Source organism: Nothoprocta perdicaria, unplaced genomic scaffold (genome assembly GCF_003342845.1).
Source record: "Nothoprocta perdicaria isolate Ctin4 unplaced genomic scaffold, notPer1 scaffold_232, whole genome shotgun sequence".
NCBI lineage: Eukaryota > Metazoa > Chordata > Aves > Tinamiformes > Tinamidae > Nothoprocta > Nothoprocta perdicaria.
Window position 1 is genome coordinate 110,210 of NW_020455458.1, and position 18,385 is coordinate 128,594.

Here is an 18,385-nt window from a genome sequence, read left to right on the forward strand (position 1 = left end):
TGGGTGTGTTTTGTTATGGGCAGCATTGGCAAAATTCCCATTTGACATGTGCTTTTCATGGTTGAACGTTGCTTTTCTTTTGCCAGACATAGATCATTCAGGCTGAAATTTTTCTTCTGCCTAAATCTGAATTAGTTTTTGAACCTTCATCAGCTATGATGCAGCCATGTCCAGAAGTAATTTTGTCTATGAATGACCTGACACAAAACAAGAATGTTGTGGTCTTAAAACCACAGAAAATATGAGCAAATCAAAGATTATCATCTAGTTCCTTCTGCTCCAAGGGAGGGTTAACTCTGCCAAAACAAAACAAAACAACAAAAAAAAGCCTGTTTATTTTACAAAAGGAATTTTTCATTTTTGTATCATTTTTTTGGAGTTAGAAAGTCCTCTGCAAACTTAATATTCTTTATGAGTTTTGTGTAACAAGGAAGACAAAACTGTTAAGCCTTTTTTTTTTTTCCCCTTGGAAGTCAGTCATAGTTTCCTGCGGACTCTAGGACAAATGTATTTTGCAACAAACATTTCAATTGCTGTAGTTCTGTGTGGAAGTTAGATTCACTGAACAATGAATTTGGTAAATAATACTTAAAGTTTTCTTTCAGTGCAAGTAGTATACCTGTTAATACTGTTGCAGCTTTGAGAGTTTTTTATTTCCTGGTTTACTTGTTTCTTATAGCTTAAAATTTTATGTTGAGTGATACTCTTTTATCTGTAACCAACTAAAATGAAACATGAAAGGCTTCTAAAAACATTATTGAGTTAATAGTGTGTTGAGCCATCTATTACTTCAGAGTTTTTCTTTTTCTTAGTGCCATCTGCCGGAGTCTAGCAAATAGCAACTGTGGAGTAAAAAGAAAATCGCCACTTCAAAACTTGCATCTCGTTTCCCGAAGTATACATCATCCCTACTATCCAAGCTCAAAATTTCCAAGACCTCCACTAAGGATACCTGTTCAGCTGTTCTCTTCACTTAATCGTCTTCCCATAAGGAAAACAAAACTTTTGTATGTGAAGTATGGATTCCAGTCGCACAGGAACTTTTGGCTAGCGAGACTAGCTTCGAGGCTTCTCAAACTCCGCTATATTGTGTTAGGATCTGCTGTAGGTGGTGGTTATACAGCTAAGAAGGTATTTATCTGTGGAGACTATGTGCATTTTGGCTTTGTTATGCATTTCAAAACCGTATTCTTGGCAGGTCATTGCTTGGTTAACTAATGAAAGTAAGAGTTTGAGGTGAATGAAAAGGAAAAACACATTGTTCAGAGAACTAGAATAGATTTTAGAGGACCTAAGTAGTATGGGTCATATCTGATGGTGGGATAATATGTTTTATGTTACTGAATGTATTATTTTCAGTAGATGTTCTATATGTTTATACGCTTCCTTTTCATATTAGACATACGATCAGTGGAAGGACATGATGCCTGATCTCGATGAATATAAGTGGATTGTTCCTGACTTCATCTGGGAGCTTGATGAACATATTGACCTCGGTATCACAAAAGCTAAAATGTTACTCTGAACCTACAGACTAGCACATAGGACGTAGGATCTTGATGCTTCTCATTTTCGTAGCCTGGTTTGAGTGCACTAGAGTTATTAAAGGGTTTGTTCTGTTTTGAGAAGGTATTTGTACCAACGTGTCCGCAGAAAAAGAATCCTTATTTAGTGTTGACATTGTGTAATTTATCCTGTAGTTTGAGAATGCATTCGATCCATTGCATGTATGGAGTGAGTATAGTCAATCTCTCCAGCCATTAGCATTCTAACATTATTCAGAAGAGAATTTCAACATGAATGAGAGACTTAGTTTTGGGTGTGTTTTGGTAGAAATATGTACAAATTCTTTCTGTCTGTATGGATGACTCTCATAAGGAAAAAAAAGTAAAAAATAAGTATAGTTAACAGATCTAACTGGAAATGCTAAAGAAGCCACTTATCTACAAAACTATCTTGAAAACAAAGAATAAAGAAAGAGAACCTTGAATCTMTTTTTCCTGAATGTTATGGTTATGGCAGTTTCCTAGCATATGTTCTCTGCTGAAAGATAGAAATGTAAAGAAACAAACATGGAGTCACTTATTATRTATGCAGGGTATTAAGCAGGTGTGAATTCTTTAAAGTGTTTATGAAGGCTTCTGCTATGAGTGTTGTATAGATAAATGAAGAGATTGAGTAACTGAGAATTTTTTTCTTGTTTATATTGTTAGTACTGTTGCTGAGTATTACATTTTTGTAGTGCTATGAAACTAATATGATTTTCTACATGGTTACAAAATGGACTTACATATGAAATTGGAAAAGTAAGCTTTCCCTGAAGCTGGTGTGGAGTGACCATAGTTATGGTGTCCTGTAACTTAGAAACACCATTTCCTAAGTGGATGGAAGTATAACAAATCAGAAATGGTCAAAAGCTGTAACTAAGTTATCAGCAAGTTCAAAGTCTAAAAAAGCAGTTTGTTTTTCAGTCCTGATAGCCTTTCCCAACAGTAGCTGATGGGGAAGGAATAGGAGGAGGTGTAGGCAGAAAAACTTTTTATTTCATGATAATAAAATCGGGAAAAGCCRTATACACCTACTAAGTTTGACTGCTTAAGCTATTCTTGTGAACAAAAAATGTATATGTATTTATTAGTTCTTATCCTGTTTTTCTAGATAAATTTATCAAAGCCCTTCCTGATGCAGATGACCTTGCCAAACTTATGCCTGATTTTGAGAAGATTGGAGAAAGCTTCACGTCACTGAAGGGATTTTTTTCTCCTGGTGAGAACAATTTTTCAGCTTAGTTTTAATTTTGAAAAGATATCTTATTACAAGATAAAGTCACAGATGTGTCTGTAGACCTGAAAGAAAAAAAGATCCTGAAATGCATGCCTTTCATTGAATATCTCATCTGAAAATGTTTTGGACCCAGGTAAGTGTAATRTATTTTTAAAACCAAGAATTCTAGCAGCCAGTTCTGAAATACAAAATATGTAACTGAATGGAAAACCAGAATTCTTGTTCAACTGTAGGCAAGTAGATTGAAAGCTGAATTGTTTCAGAGAGCTGGTAGTGTCCAGCTGGAGTTTGGAGAAGGTGAGGTTAGTACTCAACAATAAAGTACTGTAGTTATTGTTGGATTGTTAAAGAACTGTGTTAATGTTGGAAGCATGCAAATTAAATGATTTGTAACTACAGTAATGTATTCTTGTGGATTGAGTGGTATTTTCCATTTGGAYGCTACTGCAGAAGGACCTACTAGAAATTTTAGCTTAGGTAGGGAATACATTTCTGGTGAAGAAGACTAAAGAAGTATAGGAGTTAAATATCATCCAGAAAAAAAATAATGTGGRATGTATTCCCAGTTTAGTGTGTCCATATACAGTAGGCTTAGTAGGGTGTTGTGTTAATCAAATTTCAGGAGATTTTTTGCAATACATCCCTGGTTAGACTTCTTTTTGAAAACTAGAAATTATAGTCTTGATCTTCATATTACTTGTCCTTTAGTGCTGCTCAATTTCACCTGAATGTTCTTGTCATAGTGATTCTTCCTAGTATATGTAAATATTTGCAAAAACACATAAATTTGTATTCATGAAAGACTGCATATATAAATTTTCATGGTTGTTGCTCTAGGTGTTTTGTTGTGGAACTAATTCTTTTTCACCTTATTCAAAAATCAGAAAACACCTAAATAGGGATCAGTTTAAATAGTGACCAGTAGATGGCAATTGCCTTTATTTTGGCTGCTTAAAATTAGTATATTRTTGATCCCCCAATATTATTGATAACTTTATTACTATATTATTGACTGGGATCGAGAGATGTTTCCTGTTTGTTAGCGGACTCACATGGGCATAATTGCCGTTCTGATTATCTGGTACTCCAAATGAGACAAAGATTCCTTATCTTTGTTTTGCCTTTTGGTTTGTATTTATAATTTTTATTTCCCCTCTTTTGCTGATTTTTCACAGGTTACAATTTGGTTAGTGAAGTCATAGGAGCTTCTGATCTGCTTCTGTTGTTAGGTGTGTAAAAAGCCCTTTTTACTGCCCTTAACACTGCTATGCTAAGAGGGAGTGAGCAAACTTACAGCAATTCCATGTTGAATTACAAATGCCATCCAGTTGTTCTAAAAATGCAGATAGCCCACTGTGAAAATGAATAGTTGATGTTTCTCTGCCAGTCCTTAGCAGATGCCTTTTATTTCAGACTTTTTTCAGAAGCTTGCTTGCAAAAAAATTTTGGGCCTGACAGTAGGATAGAGTATTCTTTTTTCTCCTTGCACAATGGGATTGGTACTATGATCTGATGATGTCTAAAACCGTATATTCACTGGGATGCTTTCAGAACTTGAATAGTCTAGCTGAAGTTGCCTGTTTCCTTATTATTATAACTTAATTGAGTCAAAACCTAGATTGTTTTTTTTTGTTGTTGTTTTTGTTTTCAGATGGGTTTTAAACTGAATTCCTTTTTCTTTACATACAGTAAATCTTTGGGGTTGTTTGCAACTTCAGAGATTGATGTTATAATAATTGGGGGGTGAAACTTTTATTTCGATTAGTTGTATTCTGAGAAAGTTTTGAGTGTATTTTGGATGTTCTAATGAGTTTCTATAATTATGCCCTAGGCTCTTCAGGAGAAACAGCATTCAGAGCTACAGACCAGGGATATGAAAACGACAAACAGTATAAGAAGGTAAATTACTCCTTTTTGAAGATGGAAATGTCTTTACATCACAAAGTTTTGTCTGTGATTAGTTACCAAGTACTTTGGTAACTAGTAACTAGTTGTAGATCTATTTAAAGCAGCTTGAATAGAATTTATTACTGAAAATGGCTTGAGACTACATTACTGGTTTTGATAAATAAGCGGTGTAATGACTATAGGCATGTTTTGAGATACAAGGCAGTCATTAAATCTTTCAAAATTACATTGTCAGGAACTTGGATTATGATGAACCTGTCGTTTTAGGTATCTTTCTAGTTATGTTCCTCGTGGAACCTGAGCTTATAAAATGTTGATTTAGGCTTTTATATTTGTTTTGAAGCTCTTCCTACTGCAACCTCCTTTGGCATTTTCAGGCTTGTGATTCTTGCATCTGGATCTCTGCCTTAATAAAAAGCTTGTGTTTCATAAGGAATCTATCCTTTTAATTTCTGCATTTAGAAATTTTATAAAACTTTTTTWAAAAAATCATTTTCTGGAAACGTTATTACTATATTTTTATAACTGATTCTTAAAATTTTCATTTTGTTAAAATTTTTGACAAAATTTCATTTTGTCAAAAGTTAATTTTTTTGCTTTTATGAATAGCAGATCTTATTAAATTGCTAATCAACAAATTTAGCTTAGAAGACTTTTCATTTTGCCTGTGTACGCTTACAATTTTTCTAAAACAATTGGAAAAGCAGCAATATATTTTTGGGGAATTTATGTTTTATTTTTGCAACTGAAAAGTTCCTAGTTTTTGGTGAACTGTAAATGGGGCTTTTACATGAAAGACTTTCTACATGTTCAGGCATTTGTTCTGTGTTAATTCTGCATGTGTGAATATAGTTTCATATAGTGAAATCTCTACAAAGACTGCTTTTTATAGTCTATTTTTCTCTTTGGAACAGTGGCATATTTCTGTTTTAGAAATAAATATAGTTATTTGCAACCCCTAAAGCTGTGTCAGTAAACTGTTCATGGTTTGTTGTTTCTTGATGGCTGGCTTAGCATAGATARTTTAAAAAATACTGACTTTTGAAGAATGGTGATCATAATTTATTCAGTAGCTTTGGTAGCTAAATTAGTTGAGTTTTGTTCTGAGTACCCATAATGTCACAAATACTTACTATTCTGCTTTTTGAAATACAGTGACCACTGCATTTTAATTTTGCTGACAGAAGTTGGGTGAAAAAAGAAAATATCAGCTTATAATAAACCAATATGATCTATGAAATTTGGTCTGGGTTATTTTATTTTTCCAATTATATTCAGCATGTTAGGCTTGTAAAGGGGTGTTTTGCTAGTCTGAATGTTCTGTTTTTGTGGTCATATTTCAAACACAGCACTTTGTATATAGCTGTCACAGAACAATCAGTTTATTGGCAAGCAAATTATTTTCTAGGCAATTAGATACCTTTCTTCATAGAATGCTTATCAGTTCCAAACAATTCTAGTTTAAGAATTGTGTTTTTTGTGTATGTATAAAATGCTATAGTTGCAGTTTTCAGAGAAAGGGAAAATGGTTATAAAGCCAATAGTAAGCTATTTTGTATTTGCACAATAGGAGTGTTTCAAACTGTTACTGAAATAGCAGTGTTTGCTTCTTAGAAAATAACATAATTTTTCTAATTGAAGATTATCTTCAAGAAAAACTCCCTAGAGAGTTTCAGCTCCCTCTTAAGTCAAGCAAATTTGGAAGTTTAGCCTAGTTTATGAAGTCATTTATAAGTCATTTTAACTGTCATGAAGTGAGTGAAAGTGAAAAATATGACTTAATTATTGATTTGGGACCCAGTAGATAAACAGTTCAGTGTTTGTTAGTCAAAGCTGACAGCACAAACCTTTCCCTAACTTGGATACTGTGATAAAATATCATGATTTGGAGAACCTGATTCACTGCTGAGGATCTGGCAATACTTCATGGAGCAGCAGAGGGTCTTATACTTCTGTGAGGATTAGCAGCAGTTCCTCGAAAGCTAAGTGGTGGAAAAGAAGAAAGGAGCCTTGATAAGGAATATCATGTATCATTTGACTCAGATGACTCCTCTGCTCTTTATTATAGCATTTTAGATAGATATGAAAATAATGCTGTATTAAGACTCTCAGTTCTATGAAGTAGTCTGCCTAGCATCTGTGTTAGCTTTCAGAAAATTCACGACCTATTTGTGCCCTGAATTCTTGTAACTTTCATTTTTATATTGATGAATTGCTGATGATTAAGTTCTTATGGGCAAACTCCTTACTAATTATTTCCCTGCAACTTGGTTGGTTAGTGTCTGAATGGGCAGGAAAAGAAAAGAAACTGTGCAGTCTTTGTTATTCCTTTTAGCCTCAGCCCTAAGTTAGTAATCAGCGCTAAGTCCTTCTCAAGCAGCTTCAGTTCCAGACTGTGGAGTTCTATTTAAAACAGGTATTTTGTCATTCAGATAACGTAAAAGGTCTGCCTGCATTTGATCATACTCATACAAAAAGAAAAGTTAGTTTGAGAGTAGTAATTGAATACTTTACAAGTTGTTCTAAAGTAATGTGCATTGAAAGGAAAAATAAAACCTGCATGTTGAAGTAATTTGTTAAAAAAACAAACAAACAAAAAAAAAAACCCTGAGCTAATTACATAAATGGCTCTCAATCTATTAAGGAAAAAGTTCTACTCCAAGTTAGGACATCTCAGGTATTGACAATAATACTGCTATGTAAGGACGTTACTGGCATCACTTGTATTTGCCTGCTTTTTGATACAATTCTAATGTGTTTTCTAGTCCAGCAGTATAGATATTAGTTAATGCTTAAAGTGCTTCAATAAAATAGAAATGTGAGTATTTTTCTATTCTTGAAGTACTGTACGCATATCATTTTTAAAACAAATATTTACATTTGGTCATTTGATTGTCTCTCCTTCTATCCATTTTCTCCTGTGGTGTTTATCCTTATGTGTACATGCCTGTGTCTGTGTTTTGTATAACAGACATATTCACATCTACAGTCAAATTGTATTTCAGACACAAGTTCTGTTTCAGAATTTTAATTCCTGTGATGCTTGTTTGAAACTTTTTATTGAATGCTTTCTTGGAGGAAAAAATAGTATTATACTRTATAACTGACTTTATGTAAATAGCGTATTCCTACATCTATCTACATTCTCTAGAATAAATTATAGAGAAATCTCCAGTGGAAGTTGACAGAGCATCTCTGAACCAGTGTGGACTTTTTGAAAGGCAACTTACTGTTGTGAGATTATTTGAAAGGAAGGAAAAAATAAGAAAACTAAGCTTCCGAGAAATGCTGAATGAGTGAAGAAATAAGTATTAAGATTCAGGGTTTTTGAGATAATCAGGWAGAACTATGATAACAATTGAAACTGGTCTTTAAATAAAAGGGAGATTGTCTCCTTCAAACTTAGTTTGAAGGTTATGTAGCAGAATAAATAACAATTGATAAACGGTCTCTGTTGCTGACAGCAAGAACAGAATAAGAACTTGCATGCTCCCGGTACAGTTGAGCATATTAACTGTTGTGCACAACTTTCTGTAGCGTATAAAAACATTATTGCTGCTTGTATTGGCATGGTTACATTTTGAAAAGCAGGTGATACTCAATAGGATGCTGAAACGTTTTAGAATATCTTAAAGCCAAGATATCTGAACTTCTTTAGGATTTAAGTGCCAATTTAAAGTTGAATTTTGATTCGTAAGTTAGCTAAATGTTTGTTGTCCCTGGATTTGCAATATGCATGGTTTTGCTAGCTACGTGCAGTCCCAGCTAGCTAGCCAAGAGATCTTGCAAAGGAATTTTCCGTTTTGTTTGAACTGACCCATTCATTCCTGTTTTTCGTCTGTCTTTGTCATGCCCTTTGATTTAACTTTGTGCTCCTTACACCCCAAACTTTTTCCTCTCCTTTTTATTATAAACTCATGGCAGGGCCTGCTTGGCGAACTCATTCTGTTACAACAACAAATCCAGCAACACGAAGAAGAAGCACGCAGAGCTGCTGGCCAATATAACACGGGCTCTTCCCAGCAGAAGCGAAAGGTGATGGCTTAAGGGACACTGTGTACTATATTCACACTAATCAAACACTTCAGCCTCTCGTGCATTTGAGCTAGAAGAATCTAACATTAAATGGTGGGCCAAAAAATAATTGTTGCAGCCAACCTTACTACACGTTTATAGGCCTGCTTCAGTTGAACCTAGTTGCATCTAAAGCATGGTGTTAAAAGCAGGACAAGTTCTTTGTATAACGCTTTTAGACCTTTTATGTTCTCTACCTCTATAAAAAGTATTAATAATTCTTATGTTAAAAAATGGATTTAAGGAAAATATTTGGATAGGCAAAACCAGTCAAATCTGGTTTCTTTATTGGTGTTTGCAGCATTGTGTTGTGAGAATATAGGTTTTCACTGGCAGTATTTCTCTGGAAACATCTTTTTCCTCCTTTATACTGTAAACAATCTGATAATGACCCTGGCTTCTTACAAGCAATATTGCACAGGCATTTAAATATTGCAGTTAACATACTCTACAATATATCGAGATGTTTTAATCTACTTTCTGCTGTGAAGCACAGTTTGTCTTGATATATTTGACTGTTGCACATAATTTTACTTAATTTAAGCTCTATCTTTTTTATCCAGAATGTAGCATCTTAGATGAATTGCATCTGCTCCCAAAATTGGGAAACTTCTGGTAGTCTAATTTGTTGCAACCTGTAATTCTTAACCATGTTTCTTTGTTGGCTATTTCTGTACTTGTTACAGAGGAAATCTATACTTGCAGAGGAAATCTGATTCCTCACATTTTGGAATAGCTTTGGATTCCTACACTGGATGCAGAACATAATCTTTTGTGCATCTGAACGTAGCTGCCCCAGTAAGAGAGATTCATAGTATATGTGAATCAAACTTTTAGAGATAGCGTTACATTCCCATATTTTTTAGCAGAATGTCTGAAGGAAATCATTCCTTGAAACTTAATAGTATTTAAAATTCAAGCCTTTTACTCTCTTGCTGTGATTTAGAATTACAGCTTTTGGTTACTCTAATGTTCTTCCTTTAACAGTGATAATAAACAAGATAATGAAAGGATAATGAAATTCCTTATCTTTTACCTTCCATATTTAGTGAATATCCTTGCTAGATTTAAAATAATATTGATGCTTTCTGATCTTGGAGATATATCTAAATGCTGTATAACAAAATGTAGTGGAAATGCAAACTTCTGAGATTCATTTTTATCTCAAAGTATTGTATAATTCTTATATTCATTCCCTTTCAGTTAAGCATTTTTCTAGAAAAGGATACATGTCTTTAGCGGTCTAAAAGTGTTCCCTCTTTGTTTACTTTTCTTTTTCCGATGAGGATAACTCCTTCAGGAATTTGCAGTTTTTTATGCTGCATACTGAGTAAGCTGGAGTTTGCTATTGTAGAATTCATGAAGGAAAGAAAAGGCGAGGTTGATATTACATTTGTTTCTGTTGGAAATTCTACCTSGTTAGCACTTTCTTTGGACTAATTTCACGGCTTGGGAATTGTAGAATAGGTTTAAGGCTGTCCCTGTAAATGCTCCCCTGTCCTGCARTGTCAGGTCTCTGTATTTTCCATGTTGAAAACCTAACTGACCTTGCATATAGAAATTCTAATTAAACTATGAAGTGTGCTGTTTGGTAAGCGAGTCTAGTGACAAAGAATGTCTTGTGTGTCACACTAATCTTTTTGCTTGAAACAAATTGAAAGATGTGATAAACCGTTTTCTTTAACACCTTAACATGAGGTTTGAACTTCAAGATTCCAATCATTGATCCAAACTGTCATGGAAATAAATCATTTTATGTCCTTCTGCTGAATTCATTTATGCCTCCACAATTAACTTTGTTTATTTTGTAGTTTGACTTGCCTACCTACTAAGGAACATGATCATTTCAATACCATTCCTTAAAGTCCCAGTGCCTGATTTATTTACACATTTTCCATTTTAACTTATTTCTTCAGTATTAAATCTGTTTCAGTTGTAAAACGAATAATATTGAGAGACCAGCAACTCATCTTGCTTATAATCATGTGACAATATTAAAGGCAAATTTTTTTTTTTCCTGTTGTACTTTTTAAAATAAATTTATGGTGGCACTGGGTGAAGGAATACACTGGACATATAAAGCATGCTGAATTGGATCAAGCAAATAAATTGATAAGTGTATACATACATATATTTAATAGCTGATATGTTTTCTAGTGAATAGAAATCATAATTTATGCACGGAGACTCTATTAGTACCTCATAATTTTATGATAGCAATAGAAAAAATTGTAATAAATGTTCATAATATTCAAGTGCTCAGTGGCATCTAAAAGTTCAAAGCACACCAGAACTAAATGCATATACATTATTCTAGGCATGTTCATTATTTCTGACATAACATTACCTAATTGTCCCTGTTGCAATTGTGTATTGCTAGGTAATTGTTTCCTTCAGGTCAGTATTTTACTTGCCGAGTTTTAACATTAGTGTACAGCATGTAAGTCAAGTGAACATGAGGGCAGTTGGAGCTCATCTGTCTAAACCTACTTCAGAAATGTATCAAAGCTCCAGAAATATTTTCAGGAACTTCAGGAATTTGCCTAAGAGCAAAGAGTGGAAAAATATTACCTGCTTTGAGAATCTGCACTGCATGAATACACTTAATTTTCCTTTCCCTCTATGTAGTTTCTCGTTTCTTCCCAATTCCCACACTTCACCATTTTCTTTACTTTTTTAATTTTCCCCATATGTCTGATATGTTTAAAATATATGTATTCATAAATGAATATTTACATATATCATACTGTTGCTACAGGCATCAAATTGTCCATATGCTAATCTCATCCCGTTTCTAATTCTCTCTTGCTATCAGTGAGATAATTAGCAGAAGTGATAAAGAAGTTAATTTGCAGCACCTCTCCTTTGCTGCTGAATGGGATAATTGGAGATAGATAGGAGTGTGAGGTGGGATTGCCTGCTGCAAATTCAGGTTCTGTTGTATTACAGTTTAGTATCTCAGTAATATCAATTGCTGTGAATGTGACCTTTTTATTAATCTGTAATGTGTGCAATTAAAGTAACTAAACTGACCTGTGACTTCTAAATGATCAATGTTCTGTGCATGGTAAATGATGTGCTCTTTCTGATGGGAAGCTAATTTGAGATGCAATGTTACATGATCTTTAGTTTAAAACTTAAATTTTTAACTGTATCATTCTCTTTAGTAATTGTTTTGATTATCTTTTCTTATAAATTTAATATTTTACCAATCAGTCGTTAGGCTTACGTTACTAATAATTATATAAGAATTTGTATTGCACCATTCATGTTTTTGTGCTTATGTTATTGAAATGGGTTGTTTTGAACATTTCTGTTTTCATTGCATCCTCTCAAAGAACCTGTTTTTTAAATATTTCATTAAGAATGTCTCTGCCCAGTCTTTACGTTTCTGCTTTGAACTTCAATATTTTGTACTATATCTCCTATTTTTTCCAGTTTTCAATGTCATATAAATGATTGTGAAATAACCCTTCAAGACTATCCTAAGTACAATTTATTAAGTTAAACATATCCATTTAGATTACAACTTGAAAAACAAATCTGAAATAAGTTTCCATTTCATCTTCCAGTACTACTGAAGAATCATTTGAAAGTAATTTCTGAAGCAAGAGGTGTTTTGGTGATAGAGATTGTTCTTATTCCAAATATGAACATATAAGAAGCTCACAGTTGCACCTTTGCACTGCATGTGAGCCAGTGGCCMTGAAACGTTGGGCACTAAACAAAATATTGTTTCTCTGAAGACCCACTTTCCCATTATGTCTTGAATGGTTAATCTTTGCATTTGCATGTGCTGGAACTTAAAAATTTCTTCATGTGATCCTTCTATTGCAAATGGATTTTTTTCATCAGCATTAAATCTCAAATGCGAATTGGAGGATTTAGTTACTTTAAGATGCATGTAAAGCCAATACTCTTATGTGGAATTAAGCTTTCGGTCTGGGATTTGGTTTCTTGCAGTGGATAAACTAAGGCATGTGGTGGGAATCACGATTCTTGTTTCTTTGTAGGTTTCTGACAAAGAAAAGATCGACCAACTTCAAGAAGAACTTTTGCGCACTCAGGTAATTCGTCTGGATTAATGAGTATCTTAATGATAGAGGCTTGTGTACATCAAGCTGAAGTTTAGTAGGAAAAAAAAATCCTAAAGTGCAAGATATTTGAGGAAAATTAAGAATTTCTTAATTTTGTATCCCTGAATTTGAACATTGTGGTTTTATTAAAGCTTTTGATGTTGAAGTGTAGTATTGCTGAATAAAATATTTCTAGTGGTCTTGATGGCTTATTTTAAAAAATCTTCAGTGATTATGCAGGTTTCTGTAGTTTTGAAAGACTTACCTGAAGAGCAGTGTATTTTCATTGGTAAAACTTTGTTTGCGTGAATGTGTTATTTCCATRTAAAAACAACATACGACTGTTTTGAAGCTCAAATACCAACGAATGCTGGAGCGACTGGAGAAGGAGAACAAAGAATTAAGAAAATTGGTACTGCAAAGAGATGACAAGGGAATTCATCAGAGGAAGTTAAAGGTAATTTTATTTTGCACRTCARCCTAGAAATGTAGTTAATGCTGCAGATTTCATCGTGCTATTTTAAATTTTATTTGGTAATTCATATTTGAACTTTTAACATTGGGTTTAGTATATCSATGTGTTAAATGTCACTTGACTAAAAAATACTAAATCTTTTTGCTTTTGTAAGTTATTTTTTTCAACTTGTGTGATTCTGAAATTTCAGCTGAAGAACACAGAGATTACTAATTCTAACTAAACATATTGTTTCAGTAGGTAAAAAATGTGGATTGGACTTGATGCCACTTCACTGCATTTGATAATAAATATGCTTCCGGCTCTTTATATATACATAGTCCAGTGCCTCCACAAATTGTAGTGGATCTTATTAAAATTGGTGGGAATGTAATTATGAGATTAGGAAAGAGTCTTTTTATGGCCCAGTATAAACCCATAGAGTTTTATAAATCAATGGAGTGTTCATTTTTTGCTTTTCCTTTTTTTTTTAAGAAATCCTTGATTGATATGTATTCTGAAGTGCTTGACATCTTGTCTGATTATGATGCCAGCTATAACACTCAAGATCATCTACCTCGAGTAAGTAAGAATTCAACATATTTGCACTTTTTACTAAAAGTACCAGTGCTTTTGGGGGAGGATACCTTTTGAAAGCAAGTTACTGGTACTGATTTGTGCCTTTGAAATTTTAATAAATGGAACTTGATCATGTTTTTTCTAACTCCAGTAAAATATGTCTTAAAGACACATTTTAAATGTTGCAGCACTAACCTATGTAGGTGCACTGAGTCTGTGCCAAATCACAGATAAAACTTGCCCCAGCATTGCTGCTGTGCTCAGTCTTGGCTTTTAAATCGGAGGAAATAGCACCCAGGCACCTCAGCTTTTTTAGCATGTTAAAATGAGTGATTTTCAGAATATGGACCTGTGAGCTGAGGAGGTAACCTCCCGAAATGTCCCACAATAATGAAAGTTTTTGCATGAAAGTTTTTTTTAAAAGTTCTCCATCAAGGATACCGTATTTAAAGCATTGTGTTTATTATCAAACATAATGCAGCTTATGTTATTATGGATTGTGTTTTTCTAGTCTCTTTTCTCTAAGCTTCTAAAATGTTTTACCTGAAGATAATGCTTGTTTAAACTGTTACTGTAGGTGGTAGTTGTTGGAGATCAAAGTGCAGGAAAAACTAGTGTCTTAGAAATGATCGCCCAAGCTCGCATATTCCCTCGAGGGTCTGGGGAGATGATGACACGTTCCCCTGTTAAGGTAAGAAATATATCCTAATCTCTGTATCAGAGTTCACCATATAGTACTTTCTCTAATGGCACACTTTAATGAAGTCTCTTTGAAAATTTGTTTGTAAAATGACCTCTAATCAAGTGAGTTCTTGCTGTCAATGTCAGAAGTTCTGCAAGCTTCTGTGAGATCCATATATACTGTCAGAGTAGTAGTAGTTTGTTTTGTATGTGGTTTTGTGTGTGTAGCTTAGATATAAATTGCCCTGTGCTAAATAAACATTACATGCAGTTGTAGATTTGTAGTGAGACATAAACATGCCATGGACTTCTGRTGTTTCTGTGTGTTGGATTTATCATGTTTTCTCAATGACTTTCACCATTTAGGTAACCCTTAGTGAAGGTCCCCATCATGTGGCTTTATTCAAAGACAGCTCTCGGGAGTTCGATCTGACCAAGGAAGAAGATGTAAGTATAATGATGTGGCTTAAAATTATTGCATTATTGACTGTCTGAAAAATTAAAAGCCTTTGTAGACTGGTATACCCTGTTTTATTAGAGTAAAACATTGAATGGGGCACTCTTAAATAGTGTTTTATCTCTTGGTATTGTTTTGGGCTGGTATTGAAATATGTAGAATAGAGGAAGAACTCTAGTACCAGGCTGTTTTTGAAGTGTGCAAGGGTGGGCAGGTAACCTGTTGTGTTTAGTGCCCCRTTTACCAAACTAGTTATTCAATATATGTTTGTTTTCCTGGTGTATTTGAGATCTAGTCAGCAGTTACAAGAGAATATCTTGCATAATTTCTGGGTCATGTTTTCTGTTATGTTGGTGTTTACAATTATGAAGCGTTTACACTTGACACTTTGCCTTTGTCAAAACAGCTTGCAGCTTTGAGGAATGAAATAGAAATCAGAATGAGAAATAGTGTGAAAGAAGGATGCACTGTTAGCACTGAGGTAAGTCTTGACAAATATGCAGATATTTGGCACTGTATATGCAGGTCTTTTGTAAGTGTTCCTTCAAACATGAGACTGGCCAATCCAGGTTATATATATCTGTGGTTTTTGTTGTATACAGAGTGTATGTGGAACATTAAAATCAATTTTGTCACAAATGCATGACTATAATGTTTGACTTTCTCAAATTACAGACTATTGCTGGTTTAAAGCTTATGCRCATGTAAATTTTATTGTGTTTTGATCTATCTATAACTTTTTCACATGTATAGTTATAGGAAAGTCTGTGTGTATATATAAAACATATATTACACTATAATATTTTTTATATAGTGCACGAAGGTAAAAGTGAATATGTATGTGTATGTATAAATATTTCAATTTTATTTTACAGACCATCTCCTTAAGTGTCAAAGGTCCTGGTTTGCAGAGAATGGTGTTGGTTGATTTACCCGGTGTCATTAGTGTAAGTACACTGTAAAATAAATCTGTCTCAGATCTGTGAGTGTTAACCTTTTTTTTGACACCTTTGTACTTTTTTTTTTTTTTTTGAAGACTGTGACATCGGGTATGGCTCCAGATACGAAAGAAACTATCTTTAGTATCAGCAAGGCCTATATGCAGAATCCTAATGCCATCATCCTCTGTATTCAAGGTAATTGAAGTCTACGTGGTAATTCAAGTAGCAGGTCTATTAATTTTTTTTAGTTCTGTATTGTGTACTAATTGTGTAATTTCTGTTTATAAGTTAAGGCACTTGTAGCATCAGCAGCAAYAAGAAACTTCAGTAATATATTTAGCAGTTAGATAGAAAATGACAATGGTAAAGTTCAAGATTTCTCAAAAAATGTTTTAGAAGATAACAGACGATAGTTCAATGTTTTGAACAAACTTGTGACRTAGTGTAAACTTTTATTTTTGCTGGAAACTTATCCCACTGCAATCAACCAAAATTGTAATATGCTGGGAAGAAAAAAAATCTATTTCTGTGTACCAAAAACTGAATATAAGCATAATCTTACTGTTTGTTTGGGGGCTTTTTTGTGTTGTTTTGTTTTAATTGCAAGAAGAAACTTTTCCTACCTAGTGTATCTGCATGRTTCAGAATGATAGATTTTGTAGTCCCTAAAACATAGCCATGTATTTGTGTGGTGTGTGTTTTTTTTTTTAACAGATGGATCAGTGGATGCAGAACGCAGTATTGTCACTGACTTGGTCAGTCAAATGGATCCCCAAGGAAAAAGGACAATTTTTGTTTTGACTAAAGTTGATCTTGCTGAGAAAAATGTGACTAGCCCGAGCAGGGTGAGTTGAAAATGGCCACACACACACAAACTGAGATGCAGTCAAAAGTACTGAGCTACCCTAGCTGTTTTGCCTCTTTCTGAATTTTTAGTTCTATATACAAACTGCTTCTTACAGTAATCTATGTGCATATATGATTAGAGTACCTTTAGACTTCAAGAATGAATGTGTGTACAAAGTCACCATTTTTTTTTATCCTTTGTTTTCATAGATCCAGCAAATAATTGAAGGCAAACTCTTCCCAATGAAAGCTTTGGGTTATTTTGCAGTTGTTACAGGAAAAGGTAAAGAGTTATGCCTCTGCTTATTTTCTCCTCCAAAATGTAACATAATTGTCTAAATGGAACTGTTGCAGCACTCTTTTCTTTCTCCAGGAAACAGCAGTGAAAGTATTGACTCTATTAAAGAGTATGAAGAGGAATTTTTTCAAAATTCAAAGCTCTTAAAGTACGTTGCTATTTATTCTTTTTCCAAAATGATCCCATGTTGGTAAATGCTAGTCAGTTTACTTAGCTTTTTTTTTTTTTTTTTTAAACTTTTTTTAACAAGCATTGCAATATGAGGATGCTGTTTAAGATCTCTTCCACTTGCATTTTAAATATCTTACTGTGGTGAACAAGTTAGCCTGGTTTCCTAGTGCATGCTGTAAGGCAATGTAGAGACAGTCAGCTTCAAGCAGCTGTTCATTCTACTGCAGGTCTGAGCTTCTCTGTCCTTTCTTTGGCTCTAGAAGATCTGAATTATGTACCTATATCTAAGGCTTCTGCGACATGAATCCAGCCACTCAGTACATTTCAAGGATCAGTCCTCTTGGATTTTTAGTTTTAAGTGCAAGTTGATGTGTTATTTTCCTGCACAAGAAGTGAAGCTTTATTCTTGTGAAGAGAAAATGGGGACAGGGAAGGATGGGTGTAAACAGGAACATTTTCTATAGCTGTCTGTCTTTCTAGGACGTCTATGCTGAAGGCACACCAGGTAACAACAAAAAACTTAAGTCTTGCTGTGTCAGATTGCTTCTGGAAAATGGTGAGAGAGTCGGTGGAGCAGCAAGCAGATGCTTTTAAAGGTAAATTCCTTTTTGCACAGTGTTTCACAAGACCAAGTGAAAGAGCGACATTCACTTTTAATTTTTAGCTATAAAAGAGAATTAGTAAATTTTTATGTGATAATAATAAATCGGGATATGCTTTAAATATTTGTATGTTGTTTTTAGTGTATRGATTGACAGAAAATAACTTATTGCTTGCAGGTCTTTACCTTTTATAAATATTGTCCTGACTGAAATATTTAGTAGATCTGATTTGRATCTAACTTTATTAATCCACGGGAATATGAAAATTATATATTCTTATAGTTTAAATTTTTAAGATAGCCATGCAGTTTCTCAAATTTTAAGGCCACATTGTTTATTCTTCTTTTGCAGCCACACGTTTTAATCTGGAGACTGAATGGAAGAACAACTACCCTCGATTGCGAGAGCTTGACAGGGTAGGTTACACTTCTGGTTCAAATTGTTTGTTGTAAAGTATTGAAGGCTATCAATTAGAATTCATGCTATTTAATTGAATTGAAGGTTCCTTAAAGTT

At 33.9% G+C, this 18,385-nt stretch overlaps 1 protein-coding gene across 5 annotated transcripts in view; it reads left to right on the plus strand.

Moving 5' to 3' along the window:
* The first annotated feature begins 813 nt into the window (after positions 1–813).
* The window catches only part of OPA1 (OPA1, mitochondrial dynamin like GTPase), a 42,780-nt gene continuing 25,208 nt past the window's right edge, over positions 814–18,385 (plus strand). Inside the window, exons 1-19 of one of the 5 annotated variants that reach the window (XM_026039559.1) lie at positions 814–1,131; positions 1,400–1,496; positions 2,659–2,766; positions 3,960–4,013; positions 4,616–4,683; positions 8,617–8,727; positions 12,780–12,833; positions 13,195–13,299; positions 13,792–13,878; positions 14,453–14,566; positions 14,923–15,003; positions 15,420–15,494; positions 15,889–15,960; positions 16,050–16,149; positions 16,669–16,799; positions 17,011–17,083; positions 17,174–17,246; positions 17,750–17,865; positions 18,223–18,287. In XM_026039559.1, the coding sequence (XP_025895344.1) occupies positions 1,421–1,496; positions 2,659–2,766; positions 3,960–4,013; positions 4,616–4,683; positions 8,617–8,727; positions 12,780–12,833; positions 13,195–13,299; positions 13,792–13,878; positions 14,453–14,566; positions 14,923–15,003; positions 15,420–15,494; positions 15,889–15,960; positions 16,050–16,149; positions 16,669–16,799; positions 17,011–17,083; positions 17,174–17,246; positions 17,750–17,865; positions 18,223–18,287 (1,563 nt within the window). In that variant the 5' untranslated portion in view covers positions 814–1,131; positions 1,400–1,420. The remainder of the gene's footprint in view (positions 1,132–1,399; positions 1,497–2,658; positions 2,767–3,959; positions 4,014–4,615; positions 4,684–8,616; positions 8,728–12,779; positions 12,834–13,194; positions 13,300–13,791; positions 13,879–14,452; positions 14,567–14,922; positions 15,004–15,419; positions 15,495–15,888; positions 15,961–16,049; positions 16,150–16,668; positions 16,800–17,010; positions 17,084–17,173; positions 17,247–17,749; positions 17,866–18,222; positions 18,288–18,385) is intronic. The other 4 variants (XM_026039558.1, XM_026039562.1, XM_026039560.1 and 1 more) reach the window with 4 other exon arrangements.